Source organism: Caretta caretta, chromosome 21 (genome assembly GCF_965140235.1).
Source record: "Caretta caretta isolate rCarCar2 chromosome 21, rCarCar1.hap1, whole genome shotgun sequence".
NCBI lineage: Eukaryota > Metazoa > Chordata > Testudines > Cheloniidae > Caretta > Caretta caretta.
The window spans coordinates 5,252,749-5,265,291 of record NC_134226.1 but is presented as its reverse complement, the minus strand read 5'-3'; the positions used below and the strand labels follow the sequence as shown (position 1 = coordinate 5,265,291).

The window sequence follows — 12,543 nt, the reverse complement described above, 5'->3', positions numbered from 1 at the left end:
TATTGGTTGGTATTAATTATATTCCTGTTCTTAATTCCTTATGAATTGGGAAAATTTTCCCTCCACTGCATAAGTGGTCAGAACAGATTTGCCCTTGGAATCGATGAATCCCACAATACCTTTAAATTATTATGCCTGTGAGTGAGATCATGTTAACTAGTCTACAGATACTGAGGTCATTCTGGTTGCCCTTTTTGAATACTGGCACAAGATCAGCGCTCTTCCATTCTTCTTGAATTTCCAGTTACTCTAACTTCTTATAAATCTTAATCAGTGGGTTAGAGATCTCCGTGGCCACCTTTTCAGGACACTTGTGTGCAAGTTATCCCAAGATTTTGATTTAACAATGTTTATCCCTAGCAGATGTAGTTCAACTTCCTCCTTAATTACTAATAGACATGGAAGTACTTCATCAGACTCTTGTGATGAGACTACGTTGTCATGCTTCTTTCCAAATACAAAAGGGAAATATTTCCTGAACACTCCTGCCTTTCTTGTATCATAATTGTTTTACCCATCTCCATTTAGTAACAGGTTTGTACCTTTACTACGCGTGGTATACTCAATGTATCATCCAGACTAATGAGAATCTGTCACCGCTGTCCTCTAACCTGGGGGTGCCCTTTACAAAGCTTTGGTGCTGTAGCCTCCAGTCTGGACTGCTCACAAACAGCCTCCAGTGTGCAAGTCACTCCCAGCTAGGTCTCGGCCAGCCACACCTTTGTTCTCACCAGCTTTGCTTATACTGCAAGGTGACCCCAACAAATTCTTAGTATTTTCCCGTTCACCCCCCCCCCCCCCCCCAAAATGTAAGTCTTGTATTGTCCAGCCCTCTCCCGGACAATACAAATTCATACAAATGATACAGGTCATGAGGCATGAGTCCGAAAGGTGACAAGAGAGGTCAAGATAAAGCACAACTGGTGCTCAAGTTAAAAAACGCTGTTAAATTCAAAATGAAGTTTTTCTTACCATATGCTCTCAGCAGTCTTGCTGACTAAACTTCTTAAGTGAGGACCCCTTCTTCAGCTTAGTTGGTGCTTCCTTTGTCTCTTCTAGTGCAGTGAGTGGATGGATGGAGTGAGAGGGAGGAGGGGGTGCCTGGGAGTTTTTGTTGCTCCTTTTTTATAGTGTCAGTCCCACCCCTGGGAAAACATTCCCAGCTGACAAAAAGTCTATCGGGAAAAGATCTTCCCTGCTGCTTTTCCTCTCTTTTTTGGAGGTTCTTTTCTTCCTGCTTGATGACTGCTTGTTGCTTAAATGCAAATTAAGCAGAGCACACATTCCTTTGAGACAGTCCTGTTTGCCAGCTTGTGCTGTAGGTTTGCAATATGAGTTAACATTCTACAGGGAAATCTTCTAACTTCAGAGACAATGTTACCATGCATTTTATCAGGGCAGTATTGACCAGTAAACTCTACGTTTTCAGATTTCAGAGTAGCAGCCGTATTAGTCTGTATTCACAAAAAGAAAAGGAATACTTGAGGCACCTTAGAGACTAACAAATTTGAGCATAAATTTGTTAGTCTCTAAGGTGCCACAAGTACTCCTTTTCTTTTTATACATTTTCAGATGATGCCTCACAAGGCATGCTCGGTACAAAGATTATTACAGCAGTCTCTAGGGTTTGGACACGGGTACATTCTCTTACAGAAGGATTTCTTTTGTCCCTAACGATCTTCAAAATCTTCTCCTTATTGTCTGTAACCATGCCACTTGTGAGACTCTCACTGATGTCTTTAGTGCCCCATATAAATTTTTACATTTCGCAACTTACGCCGTCTATCCTTTTTTTTCTTCTTCTGTGTCTTATGTTGCTTTTTATTTGTAATTGCTGCCAGTTGAGGTCAGTGGGTCTACCCACATGAATATGGTTCTGCATATGAGTTTTCGGGATCTGGGCGTTAACGTTTACAGTATGAATATTTGCGCTTATACTAAATCTGCAAGGGGATCTTAAATCTCTTGTTTCAGCATATAAAGCAACCACTGTCTGTGTGGGATTAGGAAGCATCATCCCACTTCCACTTCTCCTCACTTCCCATGGGCATGTAACAAAATTATCCATAATGTGGGTTTTAAGCTTTCCTCCGTAGCCTTTGGTGCTGACTGCTGTCGTACAGGACAGATACTGGACTCCAAGACCATTGGCTTTGATCTGCCATGGTATTTGCTGTGTTAGAGGGTGCAAGTTAGGATATCCCCTTTTTCCTATTAAGGTAATCTGAGGTAACACAAATATTCGTCTTGTTCTCTTCTAGGAAGACGATGTAAACCACACGAACTCGAAAATGGCAGGGGTGATATAACGGATCTCCGGTTTGGTGCAAGAGCAAACTTCTCCTGTGATGAAGGGTGAGTGGCAAATTGCTTCTTTGGACTAATTAATAGAACCTAGACTGGTGTAAAACTGCTGTTGAAGTCTGGCAAAATGAGGCAAGAAAGCCTGCTTAACTTGAAGAACATAAGTGAGGGGTGTGCTATAAATCTGTATCCATGGGCTGGGGCCCTTGTTAAGAATTACACCTGCGATTTTCAAAGGAGTTGAAGGAAGATAGCCACCCAGCTATGGTTGTCATTCAGTGGGAGATGGGCATCTAACTCGCTCAGGTGCTTTTGAAGATGGCAGCCTAGAGCCCTCAGGAGATCCTCCAGCAGGGGTTGGGTTATGATATTGAGAGTCCCACCTCAGGGGTCATGTGGCACTTACTGACCCTTGCCATCTCTCCCTTGTTACAGGGGTTTCTGTGAGGGTGCTGGGAGCTAGTGGCAGAATATTGCCCATAAAATGCAGCACCAGGTAGAGGCAGACCTCTTCCTGCTCTACAATAGCGAATATTTGTCTGTCCCTCCCTTAGAGATGTCGGTATTCCCCAGGATAGCATCAAGTGCAGTTGTTGCTTTTGTCCATATGGGTTATGTTGCCAGGCCTTGGGGAATGAAAAATAGCTTGTGACTTCATTGCGCTGAGCAGGTGTGTTTTGGATTTTTGAGGTCTCAGAGTTGAAGGCCAGAAGGGACCACCCGATTCTCCAGTCTGACCTCCTGTATATCACAGGCCACTAACACTTCCCAGAGACCCACATACTAAACTCAACCAAAATGTAGTCTAAAATACTACAGCCCACAGGAGCTTAGACCATTATGTGCCATGGTCAGACAACAGGAGGGCCTGAGGTGCACAAATTCCTCGGGTCCCTGTCATGGCAGGGAAATGTGGAAGTGAGATATATATTGAGATAATCCTGGCAATTGACTTGCACTCACATACTCCAGAGGAGGGCAAGAAAACCCCCAATGTCACTGCCAATGTGACCGGGGGGGAAATTTCTTAACAACCCCACATACTAGAGCCTGAGCATGTAAGTCAAGCACTGAGGTGAGAGTGGTTGATGCCACCTCAGAGTCCTGGCCTTCCCCATCCAGTGTCCCATTTTCAGCCATGGCTATCCCTGATGGTTCAAAGGAAGGAGATAAAAGAAACCAACTCAGAATACGTTTGGTGTGGAATCCCTTCCTGACTGCTGCAGGTGCCTGGCTGAGATCCTGACGCGTGAGCCTTAGGAATGTAACACACACACTGGAGAAAAACCCCAGGGTTGCTGAGCCCTGCCATCACAAGCAACCTCATCATATAATTGCACGCATAAACTTGTCTGGCTCTCTCTCAAACTAAGTTACCCCACAACTACTATTGGATGACTGTTCCTGAACCTTACCTTTCCTATGGTTAGAAACCCTCTAATTTCCAGCCTGAAGTTGTTCGTGGGCAGTTTTTACCCATTGTTTTTGTGGTAGCATTGTACTTAATTTAAATAGCTTGTGATACAGCATGGCCAGAGGGTAGTAGGAGAGTGTTAGAAGGGAGCCTTATTCCCTGTAGAAGGAAGAAAGTTCGCTGTAGATTAATTAGAACGCCTGAAGCCAGTCACCTGATAAACCACCTCCCCACCCCCCCAGCTTCAATCAGACAAGGAAAGGAGTTGAAGCAGAGTGGATGGATGTTGGAGCAGAGAGCAGTTTGGGGGGAAGCAGAGGAGAGTTTGGAGAAGTGCTGCGGTGGGCTAAGAAGACCAAGACCCTAGGTAAAGGGACACCTGGTTTGTGTAGAGGGAGGGCAGGAGAGGGAAGTAGCCCAGAAGAAGAAACCACTAGTTTTAGTGGTTTACTGCTTTCCCTAGGGCCCCTGGGCTGGGACCTGGAGTATAGGGCGGGCCCAGGTCCCTCCCTCTCCACTCCACTCCTCCTCTAGGACACTCGTGGGGCAGTTAATACCTCAGTTCAGGGGCGAGAAACGATGCCCTGAACCCTCCCGAAGAAGAGAGAGCGCGAGACCCATCAAAGTAGTGCTGGCAATTTGCCACAAGCTCTTCGCCCTCCCTGCGAGTTGAATGGATTGCATTGCGGGGGCACACAAATGACAGGAATGCAGGTGTTGTGTAGAGTTTTGTTTTTCTGTATCACAACTTTAGGTGGCTTGTCCAAGCAGCAGAGATTGGACTCCCAAGGGATATTTGGGGTGGTGGGAGATGTCCAGGCCCAGTCTCAATTAGATGTATCTGGGCATGGGGAGGTAACTCCCTGGGGCAAGGCAGGCTCTCCGGCTGCACAGAGGTGGGAGTTAAATCCCTTGGTTCATTCTGTAGATTGGTCCATATCCTGCCTTCTGGATGAAGTAGGTTTGATCCACAGAAATTTCCAAGCTCTTGTTGCAGGACTTGGTGACTTTCTGTACAGTAGCCTATAGGGGCCTCATGCTTTGGAATTATGCAGGCCTATGAGTTCTGTGGGTTTAAAGACCACTGGTTAGATCTTGGACAGTTATGATGCTTGAATTTTGAATATGGAACAGGGAGATGGCAAGTGGGTGACCGCTCAGGGCAGCTGTCTTGTCTCCCATTACTGCTGTCGGCAGGTTGTCTTTGGGTGTAATTCTATTTTACAAACTAGCAGCTGCTTGGGCCCATCTGTGCACGCGCGTGCTCTCTCACTGTTCCCTGCCGTCACAGGAGATTGATTTCTTCAAGATCTTTCACTTCAATTTAATCGAATGCTAAGTGTATTCTGTAGTGAAGACCAAGTGTAAGCTTTGTCAGTATGTTGCAACTTTGTGTGCTGGGTTTAGCTGGACCTTCAGCTCAATGGACTTGGAAATGCAGTGCTTTTGGCTAAGCCCTCAAGGGTTAACACATTGTTATTAATGTAGCCTCACACTCTACAAAGCAGCACAAATGGAGGGAGGAGACACAGCATGGCAGAGAGACAGTCTCACACACACGCACGCGCTTGAGAGAGACACACATGTGCGCATTGCCCCTTTAAGTGTGCTGACCCCCAGTTTAAGTACATTGCCTTTTTAAGTAGATCAGCAAGTTGACAGCAGTTGCTGGCAGCAAGCTCCCTCTGTCCTGAGCCCTGTCGTGTTCTGCCGCACCTCTCTGAGGAGAAGGGGTACAGCGGGAGGGGGACACCCTGACATTAGCACCCTTTTTCCCCCTCCAACCCCCGCACAGCAAGCAGGAGGCTCCCGGGAGTAACTCCAAGGCAGAGGACAGGAGCAGCACAGGGCAGTGGGGGGAGGCTCCCGGGAGTAACTCCAAGGCAGAGGACAGGAGCAGCACAGGGCAGTGGGGGGAGGGATGGCTGAACTGCCCGACAATTGATAGCCTGCTGGGCGGCTGCCACACAGGGAACTTAGGGAAGCTGATGGGGCGGGGCGGCTGCCGGTCTACCCTGGTTCTAAGCGCCCACCAGCTAGCTTCAACGGACTGCTCTTTCTGCAATCAGTGGACAAAGCAGGCGGCTGGCAAACAGCCTTCTAAGGGAGCATTGCGCAACTTTAAACAAGCATGTTCCCTAATTGTTTCGTTGCTGATCAATGTTAACTGGGACGATGTTAAGTGAGGCGTTACTGTAGCTGTACCGACATAGATGTGTACTGTATACCTGGCCTTCGTGTTCCTTGGTCCTGTGGTGTTAGATGTATCCCTTTTTCAATGGTTTGTCTCCACCTACTGGCAGAAAGAAACCATGTTCCATCTTTCTGGACGGGGAACTAGTTCTTTGCTTCCATGAGTCACAAACTTGAACCTTTTTTCTTTAGGTACAGATTAATTGGACCGACTTCTGCCCAGTGTGTGATTGTGGGAAATGGAGTTGATTGGGATACGGAGGTTCCACTTTGCCAAGGTAAAGCAATTTAATGGTTTTAAGAACAGTTCACGTCTGGAGATGATGCAGCATAGCTGGCGCTTCAGAGGAGTCTCTGTTCTTCCTTTGGCATTTAATCCAAATGACAGTTTTGTTGTGGGGAGGAATGAAATCGTATTGTGCTTCACCATGGTGTTTAGATGACTCCTACAGAATCTTTTTTTTTTTTTTTTTTTTTTTTGGTACCTTTTAGATTATTTACCTGGCACTGTTTAATGTGCACAATCCAACAGGCCTCATGGCTCCTCTTCACTATTGTATCTGTGTAATCCTCCTGTTCACTATGTAAAAGGCATGATAATGACTTCAAGAAGTTTTGACGCTTCCCAAATGTGACTATCCACTTAAAATCTAAGGCTCTTTTGGAGTGAATCACAGTTAATTTGCCTCTACCTTAATTTGATCTCTTGAATGCTTTCTGGGCTTGGTCTATCAATGATGCTGCTGATGTCCAGTCTAGAATCAGCTGCTGCTAAAAGAACTGTTCTAGCTTAGTTTTCTTCTGGTGGAACAATACTACATCTCGAGATGCCGGGCGAGAGGTTCTGGCTCCTTGAGGCTAATGTTGGGAAGGAGCGCGCTCTGCTAAGGTCATCTTCCAGAGCTGGTGTTTTATGGAGCATCCTCCTTAAGCAATGGACGTACTGGGTTGGGTCAAGCCTAAAAGCAGACAAACCTTCAGAATCTGAAAGAGGTATTTCTTCAAATATTAAAATGGAATGTTAAGTACGCTTCCAAATGGCTAAATAGCTTTTTGGGGGGATCTGAGACAACTTTCTTAGTGAAAACTCTCTTTGGTTCACCTTCAGTGGAAACTTTAATTTTCATGTTGACTTTCTTTGCTTCAGCAATACCTTGTCGTCCACCTCCTGATATCACCCAGGGATCCCATAATGGTGAGAGTGTAGAAAAGTTTTCCTTTGGCTCAGCAGTAACTTACAAATGTGACCCGGGCTTGTCTCTTATTGGAGAGGCCTCCATTCATTGTACAACGAAAGATCATTTCAATGGAGAGTGGAGTGGGCCTGCCCCTGAATGCAAAGGTTAGTAGCGTCTGTTTTTTATCCCCTTCTTATTCTACGATCACCTTCCAAGAAAAACTCTATTTTGATTGCTAAGTAAACCCATAAACCTGAGGAAATTCAGTTAGTGCTTTGTCCCCCTAAATACGTATCATGAAAACTAGTTACTGTTGAAAAACTAAAGAATGACTGAAACTTCATGAATCATTCCTGGAAAGAATTTTTGCCTCTAATACATCCTGTGTTTTTTGTCTCCCCTCAGTGTTCCAAGATTGAAGTTAATTCTCAGGTCACAAACAGTTGATTTTTAGGTGGAGATAAACTCTTAAACTAAGGTTTTGCTTTTATGCCAGTACCCTTCAACTCAAGTGCTAAAGGGGAGTGGACGGAGAGAGAGAGGGGCTTACAAGCAGGATTGTTTGGCAAGCCTTTTTCAGAACTCTCTGGGAGGGCTCCTTGGCAGTGAAGGCTCAGGCTTCTGTGAGTTCATATCACAGCCATAAAGTTCTTCGGAGGGGGAAATAAAGGTCATTGTACAATCCTCATTTTAGTGACGGCAGTGCTCCTGCACACTGTTGCATTTAGCTAACAATGCATTTATGTACTTGGTATTTAAGCAGTTGCAACAACTTGGTTTTATTCTTTCTGAGTTTCCCAGCCTAACAGCTGGGATTGAGGCTTTTTCGAAGGCATTAGGCAGGTTGGTCACCTCGCTACTTAATAATAACTCCGCCAAAAGCAGGGAAGTTCAGTTCCAGAATGTCATTGTATGTACATCTCTTGTAACTTGACCCAAATTTCTGATGGCTTCGTAAAATGATGATTAACTTGTGCAGTTTACTGTGGGGGGCGGTGTTGGATCATATTAAAGAAGTTCTGTATTAAAATCACAAATGAGTTTGATTCCCCAGAGTTTAAATTCCAGGGTATTACTAATTAAGAGGTCTCTTGGTTTTTGGTACTGTTTCTCTCCCTCTATGTGTGAAACTTGCAAGCTGCTAATTGTGTTAGTACATTCTAAGACAGAGTCTGTTCTCAAAGCAATTCACAGAGAGAGAGACTCAAAGCAATACTCTAACAACAGAAACAGCACCCAGAGACTCCCCACCCTTTTGTTGTATTAACAATTGTGATTAAAATAGAGATAGAGGATGTATGTGGATGGATGCTTGGTGTGGATAATAGCTGAATGATCAGGGAGGTGCCAGCCTAAGAATCCAGTGTCCATCGGCTGAAGAAGGCGTCAAGTGAAAATAACCAGAGGACCCCCCGGAGGGCAGACTGGAATCCACCCAACAGCCTCAAGAATGGGAGAACCAAAGAACAAGATAGCACATTCCTGACGGCTCCAAGATGTTATCTGCTGATTGATTCAGCAACAGCATGATGAAGCAATTCCCATAGACTGGCATAGGAAGAAATTCCTATAAAAATAGACTCTAAAAAGTGAGAACTTTGGGGTCTGATTCTGCAAACCAACTTCCAGGAGCATCAGATGAGCATCTGACAAGGCCCTGCTCCCTCCTCATGTCCAGGCCACCTGACCAGTGGCTTGGCATGAGCAACTCTAAGGCTGGTAACTATGATAACAACCTTGCAGAACCTGTGTGTGTGTGTGTGTGTGTGTGTTTGTATGAATGAATGAATGAATGTGTGAATAAATATGAGATTGAATGGAATGTTATAACTAGAACTTACTGCTTTCTATGATTCTTTCTGTATTCACAATAAATGTGGTATTTTGCCTTTTTCCCTTTAATAAGATCCTGCTGGTTTTTATTTTTGGTATAACAGCGGGCCCTGATAGCCATACAGTTGGGTGCTGTGGTGTATATAGACTAGCATCTTTTTAAAGGAAAAGATCCAGAGTTGTATAACTTTATTTTGAAATACATTTTGGTACCTACTGTAGTCAAGTATCAGGGCGTTTTCGTCTTTCCTCTAATTCTTCCACACGCCCCCATATCCCCACACACACTAAATGCTTCCTGGGCCAAACGTTCTTATGCTGGTACTTTTAATTTTCAGTGGTCAAGTGTCCTGAGCCAGAAGTTAAAAATGGAAGAAAGCAATCTGGGTTTGGACCTGACTATTCATATGGAAACGCCGTAATATTTGCATGTGATTCTGGCTACACTCTGCATGGTAGCAGTTCAGTTAGATGTGAAGCTAACAATTCTTGGGTTCCATCTTTGCCAACTTGTCTGCGTAAGTATAAGATGTTTAGCAACGTTAAAATGATGTAAAGTTTGAGTGTCTGTGTCCCCTTTTTGTCATCGGCATAACACATACTACACCTACAACTTCCCGTCCAGGAGGAACAAAAGATACTTCTGGTGAGTTGGAAGAACTTTTGGCTATTTAAAGCTTCCAGTTGTTTAGCATGTAGTTTCCACAAGACTGAAAATGGAAGTGTGAAATTCACGAAGTACATTTCATCTCGAAGTTCTGGAATTTTGTCATTCACAGTTGCTACGATAAGCAATATTCTCCCTCAGGTTTTAGAGCACATGTTTCTTCATCTACCCTTCCTTGCATCCTCTTCTCAAAAGCACTTGAAACAGCTTACTAGCTGTACTGAGCTGTAAGCATGTATAAGTTTCCTCATGAGGGCCCATAGGGCGAAGCATTCAGGAGAGGTTTAGCAGCTGCCACCTGTAGTTAGTGATTCCTTTGAACAACAAGGAAATAAAACCCGTTGGAGCAGTGCATGTGCTCTGAGCTGTTTCATTCCCTTTCAAGCTGTCCTACCTTCTGTCGGCTATTTCTCTCTGCCTCTTGTGAGTAGTTGGTCTCCAGTGAGCTCTGCACACAGGATTTTTCCTCTAATGAATTTGTATCACTCGTTGACCTGTTAGGATTATTTTCTTAAATATTTTCTTGGTTTCTCATCCGGGCAGTTGCTCAGAACTGGGGCGTTAGCATGCAGAAGTCGCCCAGTTTTAAGCACTGTTGCATTGGCAGGGTTGGAATACCATTAGTTATCCACCTTCCCAGCACTTGAAGTGTCTCGGAGGGGGTCATATCAGAGAAAAGTGCCGGATATGTAGGGCCTTCAAAAAGAGGACCCAAAAATGCAGAGGTGAGGTTGCTGGACTTTGTTATGATGAGTCCTTTGAGATCTGCCCTGTCTCAAAGTTCCCTGGTACTGTTACGCAATCTACAGCCCAGAGAGTTGGTGACTCCTGTACCAACCACTGTACTGTTGAGACAAATACATCTACTATTTTGGGCTGGGAATCGCCTCCACTTTGGCACGGCTGCTCACAGAGGTTCAGTCAGCATTGTTGGTAGCGAAGACATTAGAAGCATATGCTGCAGCTTAAGATCTCCTGTGCTAGTTGGTGCCAGATTCTCTGGTCTTGTAGACTGCTGTGCAGGTTGCTGCGCCGTTCCCATCCACAATGCTTGCATGGGCACTGGCCTCGATACAGTCTCTGGTACAATTGGCCCTGGCAATATTTGCCTACATCTGATCAATGAAGAGACCACCATTACTCTGCTAGCTTCCAATTGCTCTGTAGGTACTAGGGCACGGGCACTGGTCTCGCTCTGTCTCCAGTGACTGCTCCTGTTACTGCACCACCATGGCCAACTGATTGTTCCTTCTCACCATCTGAATCATAGGTTGTTCCATGGCTTGCCTTCAACATATAGGAGGCCTTGAGTCTCTCCCACTCCTTCAAGGACGTATTCTTGATCTTTTCACAGGCATGGCTATAGAAGTAAGTGAAGAGAGAGCCTGTCTTAGATCTATGAAAGCTGAACAACTTTATAAAGAAAATGAAGCTTCACACTGTTTTCTGGCTCCCAATATACTTCCCCTAGATCCTGACTAGTATTTTGCTTTTAACTTATAGGATGTCTGTTCCATTTGGCTAGCCACGCTGGTCACAGCAGATTCCTCACGTTCATGGTAGGAGGCAAACACTACCAGTTTTCACAGTCCTCCCTTTTGGCCTGTCTTCAGCCTGTAGGATCTTTACAGATTGCATAGCAGTAGCCTCGGCTTACCTCAGAAGAATCAATGTCCCGCTATTGCTGTATTTGGACAACTGGTTGATTTGACGCTGTTTCAGACAACCTAAGACCAATCCAGTTGCTATTTGATGTCTTGGGCCTCTTGATGACCAAGAGTGAATCTATCCTTTGTCCGGTGCAAAGAATAGTGTTCTTGGGGGGGATTCTCAATTGGCAACAGCCTATCTGCCACAGGCCAGATTTCAAGAAATTTTAGATCCACACACACACACAATGCAGGCTCGTCGTTACACCACTCTAAGACGTTGCCTATGATTGCTGGGACATATGGTGGATTCAAGAGTTCTCCCTACCTATAAATGTACTGGAACTTGAGGCAATCTTCAGAACTTGTCAGTGTTCCTACCCTATATCAAAGGCTCTTAGTCCTATTGGAGAACAGCATGGCAGTCTTTTACCTAAACGAACAACAGTATGTCGGGTTCACCGAGCTCTAGCCCCCGTGCTACAAAGATAATGATAGTAGCTTACCAAAATCCAATCAGCTCTTTCAAAGCAGAGTACATTTATTTAAAGACAAAATCATATGGAGAAAACGTATCCAAGAAAGAGGTCTATGTGCATATTGAACATACCAGAATTCACCTATCAGCCCTTTGTGGACGTTGGTAGACCTAAGTCTTTCCACCCCTTCAGCAGGGTTGGGTCCTCATGTGGACAAATGTTATGTCCATTTGTTGAATCAAAATGAAGGTCTCTACCAGTTCAAGATGGCCTCTGACAACCCAAGTTCTTGCCTCTTTTTTTCAGGCCTCCCTGAAAGCAGGTAAAACCAGTTACCTCCCCTTTCTCCCCAGGAAAGGTTTCAAAGGCAGAGCTGTCTACGTAACCAGATTTGGGATTTTACATTACATCGCCCCCTAGTTAATCCAGTTTCCACAGGAAATCCTTCTAGTGAGCCAGGAACACACACACATGTATTGATACATAATGTTATAAATAGTCTGTGGACTCACATCATCTGGTCCATCTCAATATAATGGTCTCTGATGGTTTGCATGCTGTCAAAGGCTGACTGAAACTTTCAAATAACATTCATGATGTTAAATACAGAAGTCTCAAGCTAGGCTTGCGTTCCTCATATGTCACCATTATTGGTGTATTTTTAATTTTGGCTAATTTAGATATCTCAGGAGATCTCAGGTTGAGAAGTGGGATTGGATGGGTGGAGATGAGTAAGGAGTAGACAGATAAATTTGCAAGAAATGGACATAGAAATGGTAGTTGAAATCATGTGAGCAGATGAAATCGCCCAAAGAGGGAGAAAGAA

General features: G+C 44.6%; 1 protein-coding gene across 5 annotated transcripts in view; it reads left to right on the top strand.

Annotated features, from left to right (window-relative positions):
* The window catches only part of LOC142069757 (C4b-binding protein alpha chain-like), a 28,660-nt gene that overhangs the window by 7,284 nt on the left and 8,833 nt on the right, over nucleotides 1-12,543 (top strand). For 4 of the 5 annotated variants that reach the window (XM_075122040.1, XM_075122039.1, XM_075122041.1 and 1 more), the window contains exons 3-6: nucleotides 2,262-2,355; nucleotides 6,104-6,189; nucleotides 7,059-7,253; nucleotides 9,261-9,440. In XM_075122040.1, the coding sequence (XP_074978141.1) occupies nucleotides 2,262-2,355; nucleotides 6,104-6,189; nucleotides 7,059-7,253; nucleotides 9,261-9,440 (555 nt within the window). The remainder of the gene's footprint in view (nucleotides 1-2,261; nucleotides 2,356-6,103; nucleotides 6,190-7,058; nucleotides 7,254-9,260; nucleotides 9,441-12,543) is intronic. The other variant, XM_075122043.1, reaches the window with a different exon arrangement.